Source organism: Oncorhynchus masou, chromosome 12 (genome assembly GCF_036934945.1).
Source record: "Oncorhynchus masou masou isolate Uvic2021 chromosome 12, UVic_Omas_1.1, whole genome shotgun sequence".
Taxonomy (NCBI): domain Eukaryota; kingdom Metazoa; phylum Chordata; class Actinopteri; order Salmoniformes; family Salmonidae; genus Oncorhynchus; species Oncorhynchus masou.
Genome location: NC_088223.1, coordinates 53898832 through 53914378, shown reverse-complemented (window position 1 = coordinate 53914378; position 15547 = coordinate 53898832). Strand labels below are relative to the sequence as shown.

At 41.5% G+C, this 15547-nt stretch overlaps 1 protein-coding gene across 13 annotated transcripts in view; it reads right to left on the bottom strand.

Annotated features, from left to right (window-relative positions):
• The window catches only part of LOC135550417 (serine/threonine-protein kinase MARK2-like), a 28453-nt gene extending 18719 nt beyond the window's left edge, over positions 1-9734 (bottom strand). For 7 of the 13 annotated variants that reach the window (XM_064981199.1, XM_064981201.1, XM_064981206.1 and 4 more), the window contains exon 1: positions 8263-9514. In XM_064981199.1, coding sequence (XP_064837271.1) covers positions 8263-8310 — 48 coding nt within the window. In that variant the 5' untranslated portion in view covers positions 8311-9514. Of the gene's footprint in view, positions 1-8262; positions 9516-9598 lie in introns of those variants that run through there. The other 6 variants (XM_064981207.1, XM_064981200.1, XM_064981204.1 and 3 more) reach the window with 4 other exon arrangements.
• Between the last annotated feature and the right edge of the window lie 5813 nt (positions 9735-15547).

The window sequence follows — 15547 nt, the reverse complement described above, 5'->3', positions numbered from 1 at the left end:
GACAGACACAGCAAACCTTCTTGCCACAGCTCGCATTGAAGTGCCATCCTGGATGAGCTGCACTACCTGAGCCACTTGTGTGGGTTGTAGACTCCGTCTCATGCTACCACTAGAGTGAAAGCACCGCCAGCATTCAAAAGTGACCAAAACATCAGCCAGGAAGCATAGGAACTGAAAAGTGGTCTGTGGTCACCACCTGCAGAACCACTCCTTTATTGGGGGTGTCTTGCTAATTGCCTATAATTTCCACCTGTTGTCTATTCCATTTGCACAACAGCATGTGAAATTTATTGTCAATCAGTGTTGCTTCCAAAGTGGACAGTTTGATTTCACAGAAGTGTGATTGACTTGGAGTTACATTGTGTTGTTTAAGTGTTCCCTTTATTTTTTTGAGCAGTGTATATATGTATATAATGGGTGTGAAATATACCGTATGAACAGTAGTCTATATGGATAGAAAAGCTGTGTACAGTAGTAGTTATATAGGATGATCCTTGACTAGAATACAGCATACACATATGAAATGGATAAAACAATATGTAAACATTAAAGTGACCAGTGTTCAATGACTGTACATAGGGCAGCAGTCTATAAGGTGCAGGGTAGAGTAGAGGGTGGTAGCCGGCTAGTAACAGGGAGTATGGTTCAGCACCTCTACAATAATTTCAGCTCGTGCTTTTTACTAATCTACATAGTCACCCCACCTCTCAGCTAATGAGGCTGTCACTGACAGAGGGCATGTTTGTCTCTACTAGCAACTCAAATCCACACTGACAAGCAAACAGGACAGAGAGAAAGTGTTGGTGGGACTGAAGAGTGACTCAAGAAGACAAAAGTGAGAAGGAACGGGGGTGACCAAGACCAAAAAAATATGAAGGTACAGTACCTTTATGGGGAAAGGTGCAAGAGGGGTAGTTTGTGTGTGGGAGACCCGGAAAGCAAGGATGAGAAGGTGACTGAAGGGGGGGGGGGGGGTATCTGTTTACATGTCCCTGCTCTCTCTGTATTCACAAACTCTGCAATGTATCCTTCTGCGCTCGCTCTCGAGGAGATTGTTACCTTTTGAGCATACATAAGTGGACAGAAAAGCTATTGACACGGGCACCGTTTTGTTCCGCATGGACCTTAGTTTCCGTGTTCCAAGTCTGGGCACAAGCGGAACTACTTCTCTGCATTCTGAACTGGAAAATTCAACGGATTCTTATCAAGAGCAATGTTAATGTCATGTACAATGAATTTGACAGAAATGTTAAGGCTATTTGGCATAGGGTGAATAATTGACAGTTGACACAAACAACGTTGTGTAATATAAGTCAAGTTCTGCTCTTCTACTTAATCCAAGAAGAAACAAAAAGCACGGGCTATAAGACAAAGACAGTACGTCACATTTCCCAACAAGCCACTTCCCTTTCAGAAACAAAACAGCATTCCACGTAAGACTTTTTTTTTTACGCACCAATATCTGCATTTCAAAAGGTGTGCCTGCTTTGTGTTCAATTACGTAACACCTGTGTCGTGTCTGTGTTGAGTCCCGCCCCAGAGTTTTCACAGAGCGATAAATCAGAAGCTTGTTGCAAGTCTGCCTGTAGAACCAGCAGGAGCCAATGAGCCAGAAGGCAGCTGTCATCTAAACGCTCCCTCCCTCCCACACACATACACAACAAAAAACACACTCGGGCATAAATGCATGAGGAAGTGCCTCATCACAGAGAGCTCCATACAGAGCAGAACAGGGTAAGCCAGACTACCACACTTTCAGTGTGCGGACCTCGTTTTTGTTTTCCTTTTCATTTCTGTGCTGGCAGACATGGTTTAGCCATCACTCTACAGTGGGTTTGTTGTGTGTCGGGAGTGTGAGGGGAAAGTGTCCACTGCATGTCAAAGAGGTGTCTTGCACCCAGCTCATCTGCAGAGGATGCTCTGCAGTAACAGAGCGTCAGCAACGCAGTCGCAGTCCTCACAAACACAGCTTTGACCTTCAGTACAGCAGCCGGCACTTCTATCCCTACCAGATATGCACATTAGTCTACCACACAAACTAAAACGCAATCGCAGAGGCTGGCACACAGACAGCAGCACATTCAAAGATGCATAAATAAAACATGTTCACAAATACACATAATATCAGACAAAACCGAGAGCAATGCAGACATACAGTCAAAGTCATGGAAGCTCAGCTCCAGGGCTGACTGACTGACAGCGAAAGACAGAGAAAGGCTGAGGAGAGTGCAACCAGGAAAAGCCTGAGGGACCTAGAGGGTCTCATCAATTACATATACAGCCCCACGTCTCTTTGTTCAGCATCAGGTGGAGAGAGGCAAGAACCACACTCAAACACTTGAAGATGACAGATTTGAAATTCAAAAATCATTTTCTCTATATTAGCCGGTAGTATTAGGGAAAAACCTCAATTATCAGCCGGCTATCATTCTGTCAAAAAAACTCTGACATGAATCATTCAGCGATACGCACAAAACAACTACACATGCAAATGTACTTGACCTGTTATTTTGATGCTTGAAGTGGAACTTGTGGACTCCATCCATTGCTAACAGTAGCATGAGAACTGACCATCCAGATACCATTCAGGCTATAGGAACCTTGTCACTTCCTCTATGAAGAGACAGACTTCAGCTATGCTCTAAGAAAAGTGTGTGGACAGAGTTGAGATTGTCAATGTCCCCCTCGACACAGATTTCAAAGCATAAAGGGAGTGTTGATGGCTTGGATGGATGACCAAGAAGTGGGACACAGGGGGCAATGAGGTCTCAGGCTAAAATAGGACACACAGCACGCACAGCCAGGCTCTCCAGAGGGCCAGACACAACCTCACCGGTCCCAACGGTCAACAGGAAGTTTGTTTGGGTAATTTGAGGAAGTATTGTGATTTACCCCCCTACACAAAAAAAATAAAAAAGTTAACAAAATGGCTGACACAATGACAGGGTCAGGTTCCTAGTGCCAGTGAGACGTGCCTAGGTTTGTCTGGCTGAGGGAGCAGCAGCACTGGTGAGACATGACCAGGGAGGGAAGCAGCCCGATGGACAAGAGCTGACATGCTCAGACAGCTGTGCCACAGAAACAATCAGGAGAAAGAAGGGCGGATATGAGAGGGAGAGAAAAAAAAATAGAAGGGGGAAGGTCAAGGATTCCCCAATACTAAAGAGAATACAACAGGAAGCACAACTTTGATCTCCTTAAAACTCATCACCAATTGGTTTTAACAGATGAGCAAATCCGTGTATTGTAGTAGTCTCTGTACCACACCCCTTTTAAAAACACTGCCCAATTACCTTTTCAAACATTTACCTGGTGTCAAATCAGGTTACTCACACACAAACACATGATGAATGTGCTCAGTAACTAGTACTCTAGTAACTCCTTCAAGAAATTAACCTGAAAACTTTTTCCATTATCTGGTCCATATATAACATCATAGGCTATTGAACTAGCTTTACCCATCTACCTTAGCAACCATTCTCCCTCTTATCCCCACCCCCCTAGTCCAGCTTAAACCATCAATACACATTTCTTGAAATGTATTGCATTCACAACTGTACTAGAGGTCGGCCGATTAATCGGAATGGCCGATTAATTAGGGCCGATTTCAAGTTTTCATAACAATCGGAAATCGGTATTTTTGGGCGCCGAATTCATTTTATTTTTAACACCTTTATTTAACTAGGCAAGTCAGTTAAGAATATATTCTTATTTTCAATGACATCCTAGGAACGGTGGGTTAACTGCCTAGTTCAGCGGTAGAACGACAGATTTTCACCTTGTCAGCTCGGGAGATCCAATCTTGCAACCTTACAGTTAACTAGTCCAACGCAATAACAACCTGCCTCTCTCTCGTTGCACTCCACAAGGAGACTGCCTGTTACGCGAATGCAGTAAGCCAAAGTAAGTTGCGAGCTTGCATTAAACTTATTTTAAAAAATCTATCATAATCACCAGTTAACTACACATGGTTGATGATATTACTAGATATTATCTAGCGTGTCCTGCTTTGCATATAATCTGACTGAGCATACAAGCATACAAGTATCTGAGCGGTGGTAGGCAGAAGCAGGCGCGTAAACATTAATTCAAACAGCACTTTCGTGTGTTTTGCCAGCAGCTCTTCGTTGTGCGTCAAGCATTGCGCTGTTTATGACTTCAAGCCTATCAACTCCCGAGATGAGGCTGGTGTAATCGAAGTGAAATGGCTAGCTAGTTAGCGCGCGCTAATAGGGACGGAAGCTATACTGTTACACTTGCAATACTAAAGTGCCTATAAGAACATCCAATAGTCAAAGGTTAATGAAATACAAATGGTAGAGGGAAATAGTCCTATAATAACTACAACCTAAAACTTCTTACCTGGGAATATTGAAGACTCATGTTAAAAGGAACCACCAGCTTTCAAATGTTCTGAGCAAGGAACTGAAACATTAGCACATACTGCACTTTTACTTTCTTCTCCAACACTTTGTTTTTGCATTATTTAAACCAAATTGAACATGTTTCATTATTTACTTGAGGCCAAATTGATTTCATTGATGTATTATATTAAGTTAAAATAAGTGTTAATTCAGTATTGTTGTAATTGTCATTATTACAAAAAAAATTTAAATTTAAAAATTTAAAAAAACGGCCGATTAATAGGTATCGGCTTTTTTGGTCCTCCAATAATCGGTATCGGTGTTGAAAAATCATAATTGGTCGACCTCTAAACTGTACCCTCTAAAAGTATCTGTTGACTTACACTTGTGCCTGTTGTCACAATTGCACTAACGTTATTTTATACTTGATAACTTTACTCCAACAAATCTTATGTTCTCGATTGTTTAATGTGCAATGCTGCTATGAGAGGTTGGGGAAATGCTTTAGCGTTGCTAAGATCAGAAGGAATGGTCCCTCTCTGAAAAAATAGTCTTGCTGTGGGAGTGTTGCCATGGGGACCTGCTGCTTAAACCTGTCCTCTACTCTGCCCTCCTCCCTCCCCAACCTTCTCATACACACACAGAAACAAAACACTCACTCACTCTAGCCTAGCTGTCGCCTCACATCTCGCTCTCCTTAACATACTCAGAGAAAAGCTTTCAATTCAGACTGAGCAAAACACAGTAGTCAAACAAGGACACAAGCACATTTTTTCCAACAAAAAAATAGCCTAGGCCTAAAGACGTGAACATATTTAATAAATGAAAATAGGACTATTAGTAATTGTTAGGCTACCTGTCAGAGGAAAAGTGTTTCTTGCCTGCTCAATTTATTGAAACTTAAGAGGGAAAGAAGAAAAGCGAGTAAACAAAGTAACAGACTGGTGGGGAGAGAGAGACAAACTGGTAAATAAAGGAGGCGAGTGAGCCAGCTTGTCATTTATCTGGGTATTAATATCACACACGGCTATTTCCAGTCACGGTAGCGGCAGCAAGAACCACAAATAGACACTAACTGAGCTCTCCCTCCAGTCCCCTCTTCATAAACTTCTGACAGTCCTTTACCTCAATAACATGAGTAGAACATCCTGAAATCAAAACACATGGCATAGTGGAACTATGGGGATAGAAATGTCAATTGCAACCCAGTTTTGTTTAGTCTTTAATTATAATTGAGCACAACTCAAGCTGCTAAAATGAAAAGGACCACAACCATGGGCTTGCACAATCACAGACCTGCACTGCACTGGAGGAACACACACCACTGGGGCTCTGGTTTTATATATTCTATACTGAACAAAAATATAAACATGTAAAGTGTTGGTCCCATGTTTCATGAGGTGAAATAAAAGATCACAGAAATGTTCCATACGAAAAACAAGCTTATTTCTCTCATTTTGTGCACAAACTTGTTTACATCCTTGTTACTGAGCATTTCTCCTTTGCCAAGATAATCCATCCACCTGACAGGTGTGGCATATCAAGAAGCTGATTAAACAGCATGATCTTTATACAGATGCACCTTGTGCTGGGGACAATAAAAGACCACTAAAATGTGCAGTTTCGTCACATAACACAATGCCACAGATGTCTCAAGTTGACGAAGTGTGCACTTGGCATGTTGGCTGCAGGAATGTCCACAAAAGCTGTTCGCAGAGAATTTACTGTTCATTTCTCTACCATAAGCCGCCTCCGTCATTTTAGAGAATTTGGTAGTACATCCAACCAGCCTCACAATCGCACATGTAACCACGCCAGCCCAGGATGTCTACATCCGGGTTCTTCACCTGTGGGGATTATCTGGGGTGGTGGACGGACTCATTCTGATTGGCTGGGCCTGGCTCCCCAGTGGTTGGGCCCATGTGAAATCCATAGATTAGGGCCTAAGGAATTTATTTCAATTGACCGATTTACTTACATATACACTTGAACTCTAAAATGGTTGCATTTACATTTTTGTTCAGTATAGATAAAGACAGGTAGCCTATGTTGTAAGAGAATACATTAATTAGTAAGCCTAAATGTAAAAATACGTAGCAGAACTAAAAATCTGTCAACCTTTTCCTCCGAGAAGACAGCACAAGCTAAAAAGCTGAAAAAGGAATACTCGATAGTGATGAATCCTTTCAGACAAGAAACCTAATGATAATTTTAAACAAAGGTAGAAGAAAAAGAGTGTTGACACAAGCTTTTAAAATCATCCCACCCCTGCCTATGTGAGCTATTAATACCCACAAGTATATGATTGGGGTTAGGTCATGACAGAAAGACCACAGGGAGAAACCAAGATCACTAAGGGCTGGTAAAAACATAGACACTGTCACTGAAACCAGATAGTAAAAACCTAATTGTTTTCAACAGGCCTACAACCAGATGGATAAATATTCTCTTCATCTTTCATTGACCAATCATAAATATGATGCCATATCCAGAACCATAATTACTAACAGATACAGGAGAAAGTGAGAGGCAGGTAGCCTAGCGGTCAAGAGTATTGGGCCAGTAACCAAAAGGTTGCTGGTTAGAATCCCTGAGTTGACTAGGTGAAAAATCTTCCAATGTCCCCTTGAGCAAGGCACTTAACCCGAATTGCACCTGTATGTCGCTCTGGATATTAGCCTCTGCTAAAATGTATGAGTACACACACAGGGAAACTCTGACAGATGTGCGTGCATACAAATAATGCTAATCTGTCCAAAGTGGAGAAAAGAAGCACTCCCCTTGGCCTTCACACATATCCTACGCCCAGCTCAACTGGAAATGCTGGTTTTAACGAACAGAGAAACTGGGGTAAGGAAGAACATTGAGTCCCTGGTCAACAGCAGTCTGTAATCAAACAAGCTGGGCAGGGTACCACTCCTTGCTTCAGCCAAATTCAGTGGCAAACAAAACCTTGGAATTAGTAGCATGTGCAAGTTAGGGTATTTTCACCACAATGGAATGCGTCAACATCTCTGCTACCCATGTATAAAGATGAGCAATTTGTGATTTGAATAGACAATTGTTTCATAATGTCATTATTGTCAGTAATGAGAGCCAGCCTTCACTGCAAGCAGATGTGTGTTCATGACTGAGTTGCTCCTCAAATGCACAAATGTAAATTATGCTGTCCTCTACTTACACCTGATTTGAGCTATTCCTACTAAAAGTATATTTAGGACACTCTCAGGCAATTTGTATGATGGAATCCCCCATTCCAGTTCAGACACGAGCTACTGGCTAACACAAACAAGATGGCAGAGGATGCAGCTCACACTCAACAGTTGTAGAAGTGGCAATATCTAGTTGGGCCTACAACTTGACTTACTGGCAGTGAATGATCTGTTGACGAGTTAGACAAAGTCACTCAAACAATGTGGGGGCATACAGGAAAAGGGGAAGACCTATAAAGTTGTCAAAAAATATAAAAGTAAACATGATTGATATATTCTGTGTAGACATTAATGTTAGAGATTACATCTGCTCCTGTTGACACGATTTGAAGAAGACATGGAAAAGTGAGTTTTAAAAAGTATTGGCATGTCATACTGAAATGCTTCATAAAGTGTCTAAACCTGGTTACAATAACGTTTCCTAGCTAGTTAGGCTATTAGCCCTCTAACGTTATTTAATCATAGTTCGCTAGCTAAATATCTATTTTAAAAAAACTTCAATTCTACACCATGCAATACCTCCTTGCCACAAACAATGTGATTGGTAAGGTAGCCAAGTTAGGAAGATAGCAAGCCTGGGGGCTAGGAAAAGAAAGAGGGTTTGTGTGGTTTAGGTTAACTAGCTCAGGCTAGCTAAATTAGCTACCTAAAAATTGTCTGATATACCGCAACTGCAGTTGGCTTACCTGGTTTGACGAATGTTCAATTGTTAATAATGGCGTCCGGGTTGACATCTTAACAGATTTTCGGGGGGTAACTTCTTAACAGAATCTCAAAACTCACTGTACATCTGTCCTCCGTGTTCGTTATTGCAGAACTGGGGACTATATTGTTTGTGTAGCTAATTTAGTTAGCTAGCCAACTTATCAAAAAGTTACTCATACGTAGCCTTAGCTCGGGGCTAACGTTAGCTAGCTATGAGTAATTAAACTAGCTAGTTAGCTAGCGAGCTAAAGTTCTAGCTAGCTAACTAGCTAGCTATCCAGCTAGCTGAAGTTACTCAATCGTCAATGAAATACCATACCTAGTCCAGGTAGTAGGAATATAACGTTAGTAGTTAGCTACCTATCAATAGAATATAAGTACTGTTCAAAGTTCTGGATTCACAAGTATCTGAAATACCAGCTCTATTCACGTGAAAAGGTAACCCTGTATTCACAAGCTATCTTACATTGGTACGCCTATTCCACTCAATGGAGAAAAGTGGTATGCCAGTTACACACGGAGCTGTGCAGTGGAAGGATGAGCTGTCAAGTTAGAGGGCTATACGAGCCAAAGCTCCACCCAAAGCGAGGTTTGTTCCCACAAGTAGACGGTCAAATCTAGTCCGGGGATTCTACCAAACTTTGGCCACGCCGATAGCAGCAGTCAAACGTCCTCTTTAGAGGGATAAAAAAAACACTCGCTAGATAAATATTATTAACTATAATACACTATCGACCCTCCGTTGTAATGATGAAAACGTTATCAGCGAGCTTGCTTTGCCAACTCTAGATTGCTAGACAGCGTAGGCCAGTTTCCCTCCACGGCAGAGGTACGAATCCGCGAGTTAAACTGAAAATGAACTGCCGGTTAGCTAAAATGGTACACGAGCAAAACAACCGCAACGTCCTGTATTCTTCCTGACCCGCTACGTACGTTAGTTAGCTTGCTATGTTACTTGGCCAGTAAGTTAGCTCGCTCGGTGCGTCTTTGGTCTTGCTTTTATAAATGTGGTATATAAGTTGTAGCTCGCGGTCTATACTAGCAGGTTTGAATATCAGAATAACTAGCTAAAGCGACATATGTAATCAAGTTTAATTCCGAGTTTGTCCCTCCGCGCTATGCTCAGTTTGCTGGGTCGCTGAATCTCGGGTGGGCTATAGACTAACTAGAGTTGAAGCGCCCCCCAGGTTTTGACTGCGTCTACGCTGATTATTTTCCAGCTGGCCAAACAACCCAGTGTGAAATCAAACACTAACCATAGCTAGCTACACATTTACCGCAATATCTGATGGGTGTAAGCAATATGGTGGAACCTACCAGGTGTCTCGGTGGATTTTTTTTTTACTCATCCGATTATTTCAGATCTAAGAAGGTCTGACTTGATTTCAGACTAGCCATTCAAGTTTTAATTATGTTCATATGTCACCTCCACGAATTGTATTAAACAGACAGTGGCGTACCGATTTTTCAGTGTGGTTGAAGGAAATAAGAAGCCACTAATAGAAAACATTAGCCTGGGTACCAATCTCTGTTTATGCTGACGTTACACCGTGTCATATGGCAAATTAGCCCAAGATGTGCTAAAGGCTAGTCTACTCTTTTAACGTCCAAGGTCCTTATGTTAAGAGGTGCTCTGACAGGCAAATGTTCCATCTGAATCGACACTCAATTGCAATACAGTTTTATAAACGTAAGGCCCTCTACTTTCATATCACATCAAAATAATTGTGCAAAATATGCACGTACTGTTTTAACACAGTTCCAGCCAGTGCTTTTATGTTACAACACCATTCAGTCTTCCTTTACACACAGGTGTTCTGAGACGCTAAATAGCTAATTAGAACAGGTGAGCACCTCTCTTCTGTAAACTAGCCATAACATGTGGGACCCGTGTAAAACAAATAGAAAAAACGTGTATTTGACTTTTTCCCCCCTCAATGACAAAGTTACCAAAACAGTACCGCAAGCAATGATTATTTAAAAAGAGCATCGGTACTGTTGTACACATTGGCCAAGCCATTGTCCATGTTTCAATTGAGAACCCAAGAGGCCCCCCTCTTGTGTAAACGAGAGCTAATGCTAAACATGTTTTGCATGACCAGGAGTGGAAATATAGCACAAACAGATCTGGGACCAGACTAAGGAAACAAGGTTCTATTGCAACTGACAGTTAATTTTCTATCTGCAATACCTTAAATCTTCTGTCTCATTTAAAGCCTCAGGCCCTCAAGAAACAGCCCCGAACCCACTTATGTTAAATGTTCATCCAAGCTCATCATTCCAATAACGGGAGCCATAGGAGACATGGGCATCCCCATATCAAATCAGGGCTCCTCCTCAATGTGAGCTCCCACCGAAAAAGTAAAACATTTCTACACCGAACACCCTCCATTGGGTACCTCAGGAGTCAATTTGTAAATTGAACAAATCACATTCTGAAACTACACAAGGGTAGGTCCCAATGATGTACATGTACAGTGCCTTTAGAAAGGACTTATTCTAAAATTGATTGAATAAAAAAAATATCCTCAGCAATCTACACACAATACCCCATGATGACAAAGTAAACCAGGTTTTTAGAAAATTAAAAACATTTAGAAAAAGATACCTTTACATAATTTCTCAGACCCTTTGCTATGAAACTAAACATTTTGATCAGGTGCATCCTGTTTCCATTGATCATCCTTGAGATGTTTCTACAACTTGATTGGATTCCACCTGTGGTAAATTCAATTGATTGGACATGATTTGGAAAGGCACACACCTGTCTATATAAGGTCCCACAGTTGACAGTGCACATCAGAGCAAAAAAAAACAATCCAAGAGGTCAAAGGAATTGTCCGTAGAGCGCCGAAACAGGATTGTGGCGAGGCACAGATAAGGGGAAGGGTACCAGAACATTTGGTCAGCATTGAAAGTCCCCAAGAACACAGTGGCCTCTATCATTCTTAAGTGGAAGAAGTTTGGAACCACAGAGACTCTTCCTAGAGCTGGCTGTCCGGCCAAACAGAGCAATCGGGGGAGAAGGGCCTTGGTTACGAAGGTGACCGAGACCCGATGGTTGCTCTGAAGTTCCTCTGTGGAGATGGAAGAACATTCCAGAAGAACAACCATCTCTGCAGCACTCCACCAATCAGGCCTTTATGGTAGAGTGGCCAGATGGAAGCCACTCCTCAGTAAAAGGCACATGACAGCCCAATTGGAGTTTGTTAAAAGGCACCTAAAGGACTGTCAGACCATGAGAAACAAGATTTTCTGATCTGATGAAACCAAGATTGAATGTGTTGGCCTGAATGCCAAGTGTTACATCTGGAGGAAATCTGGCACCATCCCTAAGGTGAAGCATGGTAGTGGCAGCATCATAGTGTGGGGATCTTTTTCAGCGGCAGGGACTGGAATACTAGTCAGGATCGAGGGAAAGATGAACGGAGCAAAGTACAGAGTGATCCTTGATGAAAACCTGCTCAGGACCTCAGACTGGGTCAAAGATTCACCTTCCAACAGGACAACGACCCTAAGCACACAACCAAGATAATGGAGTGTCTCCAGGACAAGTCTCTGAATGTCCTTGAGGGCCTAGCCAGAGCCCGGACTTGAACCCAATCAAAAATCTCTGAAGAGACCTGAAAATAGCTGTGCAGCGACGCTCCCCATCCAACCTGACAGAGCTTGAGGGAAGAATGGAAGAAACTCCCCAAATACAGGTGTGTCAAGCTTGTATTGTCATACCCAAGAATACTTGATTCTGTAATCACTGCCAAAGTTGCTCCTCCTAGAAAGTACTGAGCACAGGGTCTCTATACTTATGTAAATATGATATTTCATTTTTTTGCTTTGTCATGGGGTATTGTGTGTAGATGAGGGGGGGAAATGACTTAATGAATTTTAGAATAAGGCTGTAACCTAACGAAGTGGAAAAAGTCAAGGGGTCTGAATACTTTCCAAAGGCACTGTATTCACAAACCATTACTTCTGCACTGAATTTAAATTTGATTCAATGGTGTTTTTTTGTCACTGATCTAGACACTACCCCATAATGTAAGTGGAATTTTGTTTGTAGAGAATGTTAGAAAAAAATATGAAAAAGCTGAAATGGCTTGAGGCAAGTATTCAACTACTTTAGGGCAAGCCTAAATTAGTTCAGGAGTAAAAATGTGCTCAACAAATCGCTTAAGTTGAATGGAATCATTACATGTTTGAATGACTACCCCATCTCTGTACCCGACACATATGATTATCTGTAAGGTCCCTCGATCAAGTAGTGAATTTCAACAACCTATTCCACCACAAAGACCAGGGAGGTTTTTCCAAAGTCCTGCAAAGAAGGACACGATTGGTAGATGTGTCAATAAAGTACAAGTAGATGCTGAATATCCCTTTGAGTATGGTGAAGTAACTAATTAGGCTTTGGATGATGTATCAATACACTCAGTCACTACAAAGATACAGGTGTCCTTCCTAACTCAGTTGCTGGAGAGGAAGGTAACTGCTCAGGGATTTCACCATGAGGCCAATGGGGATTTTAAAATGGTTGGAGTTTAATGGTTGTGATGTGAGAACTAAGGATGGATCTACAAAATTGTAGTTACTCCACAATACTAACTAACGTAATTGACAGAGTGAAAAGAAGGAACAGAATAAAAATATGCATCCTGTTTGCAACAAGGCACTAAAGTAATATGGCAAAAAATGTGGCAAAGAAATGAGCTTTTTGTCCTGAATATAAAGCATTATGTTTGGGGCAAGTCCAACACATCACTGCGTACCACTATATTTTCAAGCGTGGTGGTGGCTGCATCATGTTATGGGTATGCTTAGCATCGATAAGGACTAGGGAGTTTAGAAAATAAATACAATTAACGGAATATGCACAAGAGATATCCTAGAGGAAAACCTGGTTCAGTTTGCTTTCCAGACATGGGGAGACTAACTTTTCAGCAGGACAATAACCTAAAACAGAAGGCCAAATCTACACCGGAGTTGCTTACCAAGACGACATTGAATGTTTCTGAGTGGCCTAGTTACAGTTTGGACTTAAATCGGGTTGAAAATCTATGGAAAGACTTGAAAATGGCTGTTGAGCAATGTTCACCAATCAACTTGACAGAGCTTGAAGAATTTGTTGAAGAATAATGGGCAAATATTGTACAATCCAGGAGTGCAATGTTCTAAGAGACTTACCCCAAAAGACTCACAGCTGTAATCACTGCCAAAGGTCCTTCTACAATTATTGACTCATGTTAATATTCCTGTATTTCATTTTCAATACATTTGCAAAAATGTGTTTTCACTTTGTCATTTTAGAGTATTGTGTGTAGAAGGGTGAGAAGAAAAAAATATTTAATCCATTTTGAATTCTGGCTGTAATACAATAAAATGTGCAGTAAGTCAAGGGGTATGAATACTTTCTGAAGGCACTGTAAACACATCATTGCAGGGCCCCAATTCATCTTGAAACCCCAACACAGATATTTAGTCGTTTTTGCTGCCCTCTGTTGGTTATTGCTTAAAATAACAGCATTTCATGCTTTCACTAGCCTACAAGTTGACCTACAGTGCCTCCTGAAACACTTTTTTTCACATTTTGTTACGTTAGTCTTCTAAAATGGATTACAAAAAAAGGATCAGCAATCTACACACAATACCCCATAATGACAAAGCCAAAACAGTTTTTTTAGACATTTTTGAAAATGTATTTTTTTTAAATTAAGTAATACATATTCAAACCCTTTGCTATGAGACTCGAAATTCAGCTCAGGTGTATCCGGTTTCCGTAGATCATCCTTGAAATGTTTCTACAACTTGATTGGAGTCCACCTGTGGTAAATACAATTGATTGGACAAGATTTGGAAATACACACACCTGTCTCTATAAGGTTCCACAGTTGACAATGCATGTCAGAGCAAAACCAAGCCATGAGGTCAAAGGAATTGTCCGTAGAGCTCTGAGACAGGATTGTGTCAAGGCACAGATCTGGGGAAGGGTACCAAAAAAATTAATGCAGTGTTGAAGATCCCCAAAAACACAGTGGCCTCCATCATTCTTAAATGGAAGAAGTTTGGTACCACCAAGACTCTCTGGTCTGATGAAACCAAGATTAAACTCTTTGGCCTGATTGCCAAGCGTCACGTCTGGAGGAAAGCTGGCACCATCCCTAAGGTAAAGCATGGTGATGGCAACCATCATGCTGTGGGGATGTTTTTCAGTGGCAGGCACTGGGAGACTAGTCAGGATCGAGGGAAAGATGAATGGAGTAAAGTACAGAGGGATCCTTGATGAAAACCTGCTCCAGAGCTCTCAGGACCTCAGACTGGGGCGAAGGTTCACCTTCCAATGGGACAACACAGGAGTGGCTTCGGGACAAGTGTCTGAATGTCCTTGAGTGGCCCAGCCAGAGCCCTACTTGAACCCGATCGAACATCTCTGCAGAGACCTAAAAAAAGCTTTGCAGCAACGCTCCCCATCCAACCTGACAGAGCTTGAGATGATCCGCAGGGAAGAATGGAAGAAACTCCCCAAATACAGGTGTGCCAAGCTTGTGTCATACCCAAGAAGACTCAAGGATGTAATCGCTGCCAAAGGTGCTTCAACAAGGTACTGAGTAAATGGTCTGAATACTTATGTAAATGTGATATTTTTTATAAGTTAGCAAACATTCTATAAACCTGTTTTGGCTTTGTTGTTATGAGGTGTTGTATGTAGATTGATGCATGAAAAAAAAACGATTTAATCCATTTTAGAATAAGGCTGTAAGTTACATTTTTGGGGAAAAAGTCTAAATACTTTCCGAAGGCATTATTTCTGAAGCTTGGGGCTAGGAAATTAATGACATAATTGTTCAGGTGTGAGTTAGTGTTGTAACACAATGTTCAACAACTCATAGAATCACGTAAGCTATGCCTGTGTAGTCAAGATCATGACATCATTGTGCTGACTAAAGTTGTCAGACTTCATTATAAATGACTCTCACATGTCCCCAACCCCTCACTCTCTCTCTCGTTCTCTCTCTGTCTCTCTCTCTTGCACACACACACACACACACACACACAGAGAGAGAGAGGCATGAACAGTGTTCTTCATAATGAGGGATGACATCAATATTTTGTCTGAATGGGGTTATTTTCTGCCTATGTGTCCTTATTTTGACGCCAAACCCACCACTGGTGTGCATGGCCAAAGAGCTCTTTTTTTAATGTCATCCAACAAGTGTAAACACCTGGAGTTTGCTAAATGGCACTGGTTCTTGAATTGGAACCGGTGCTATG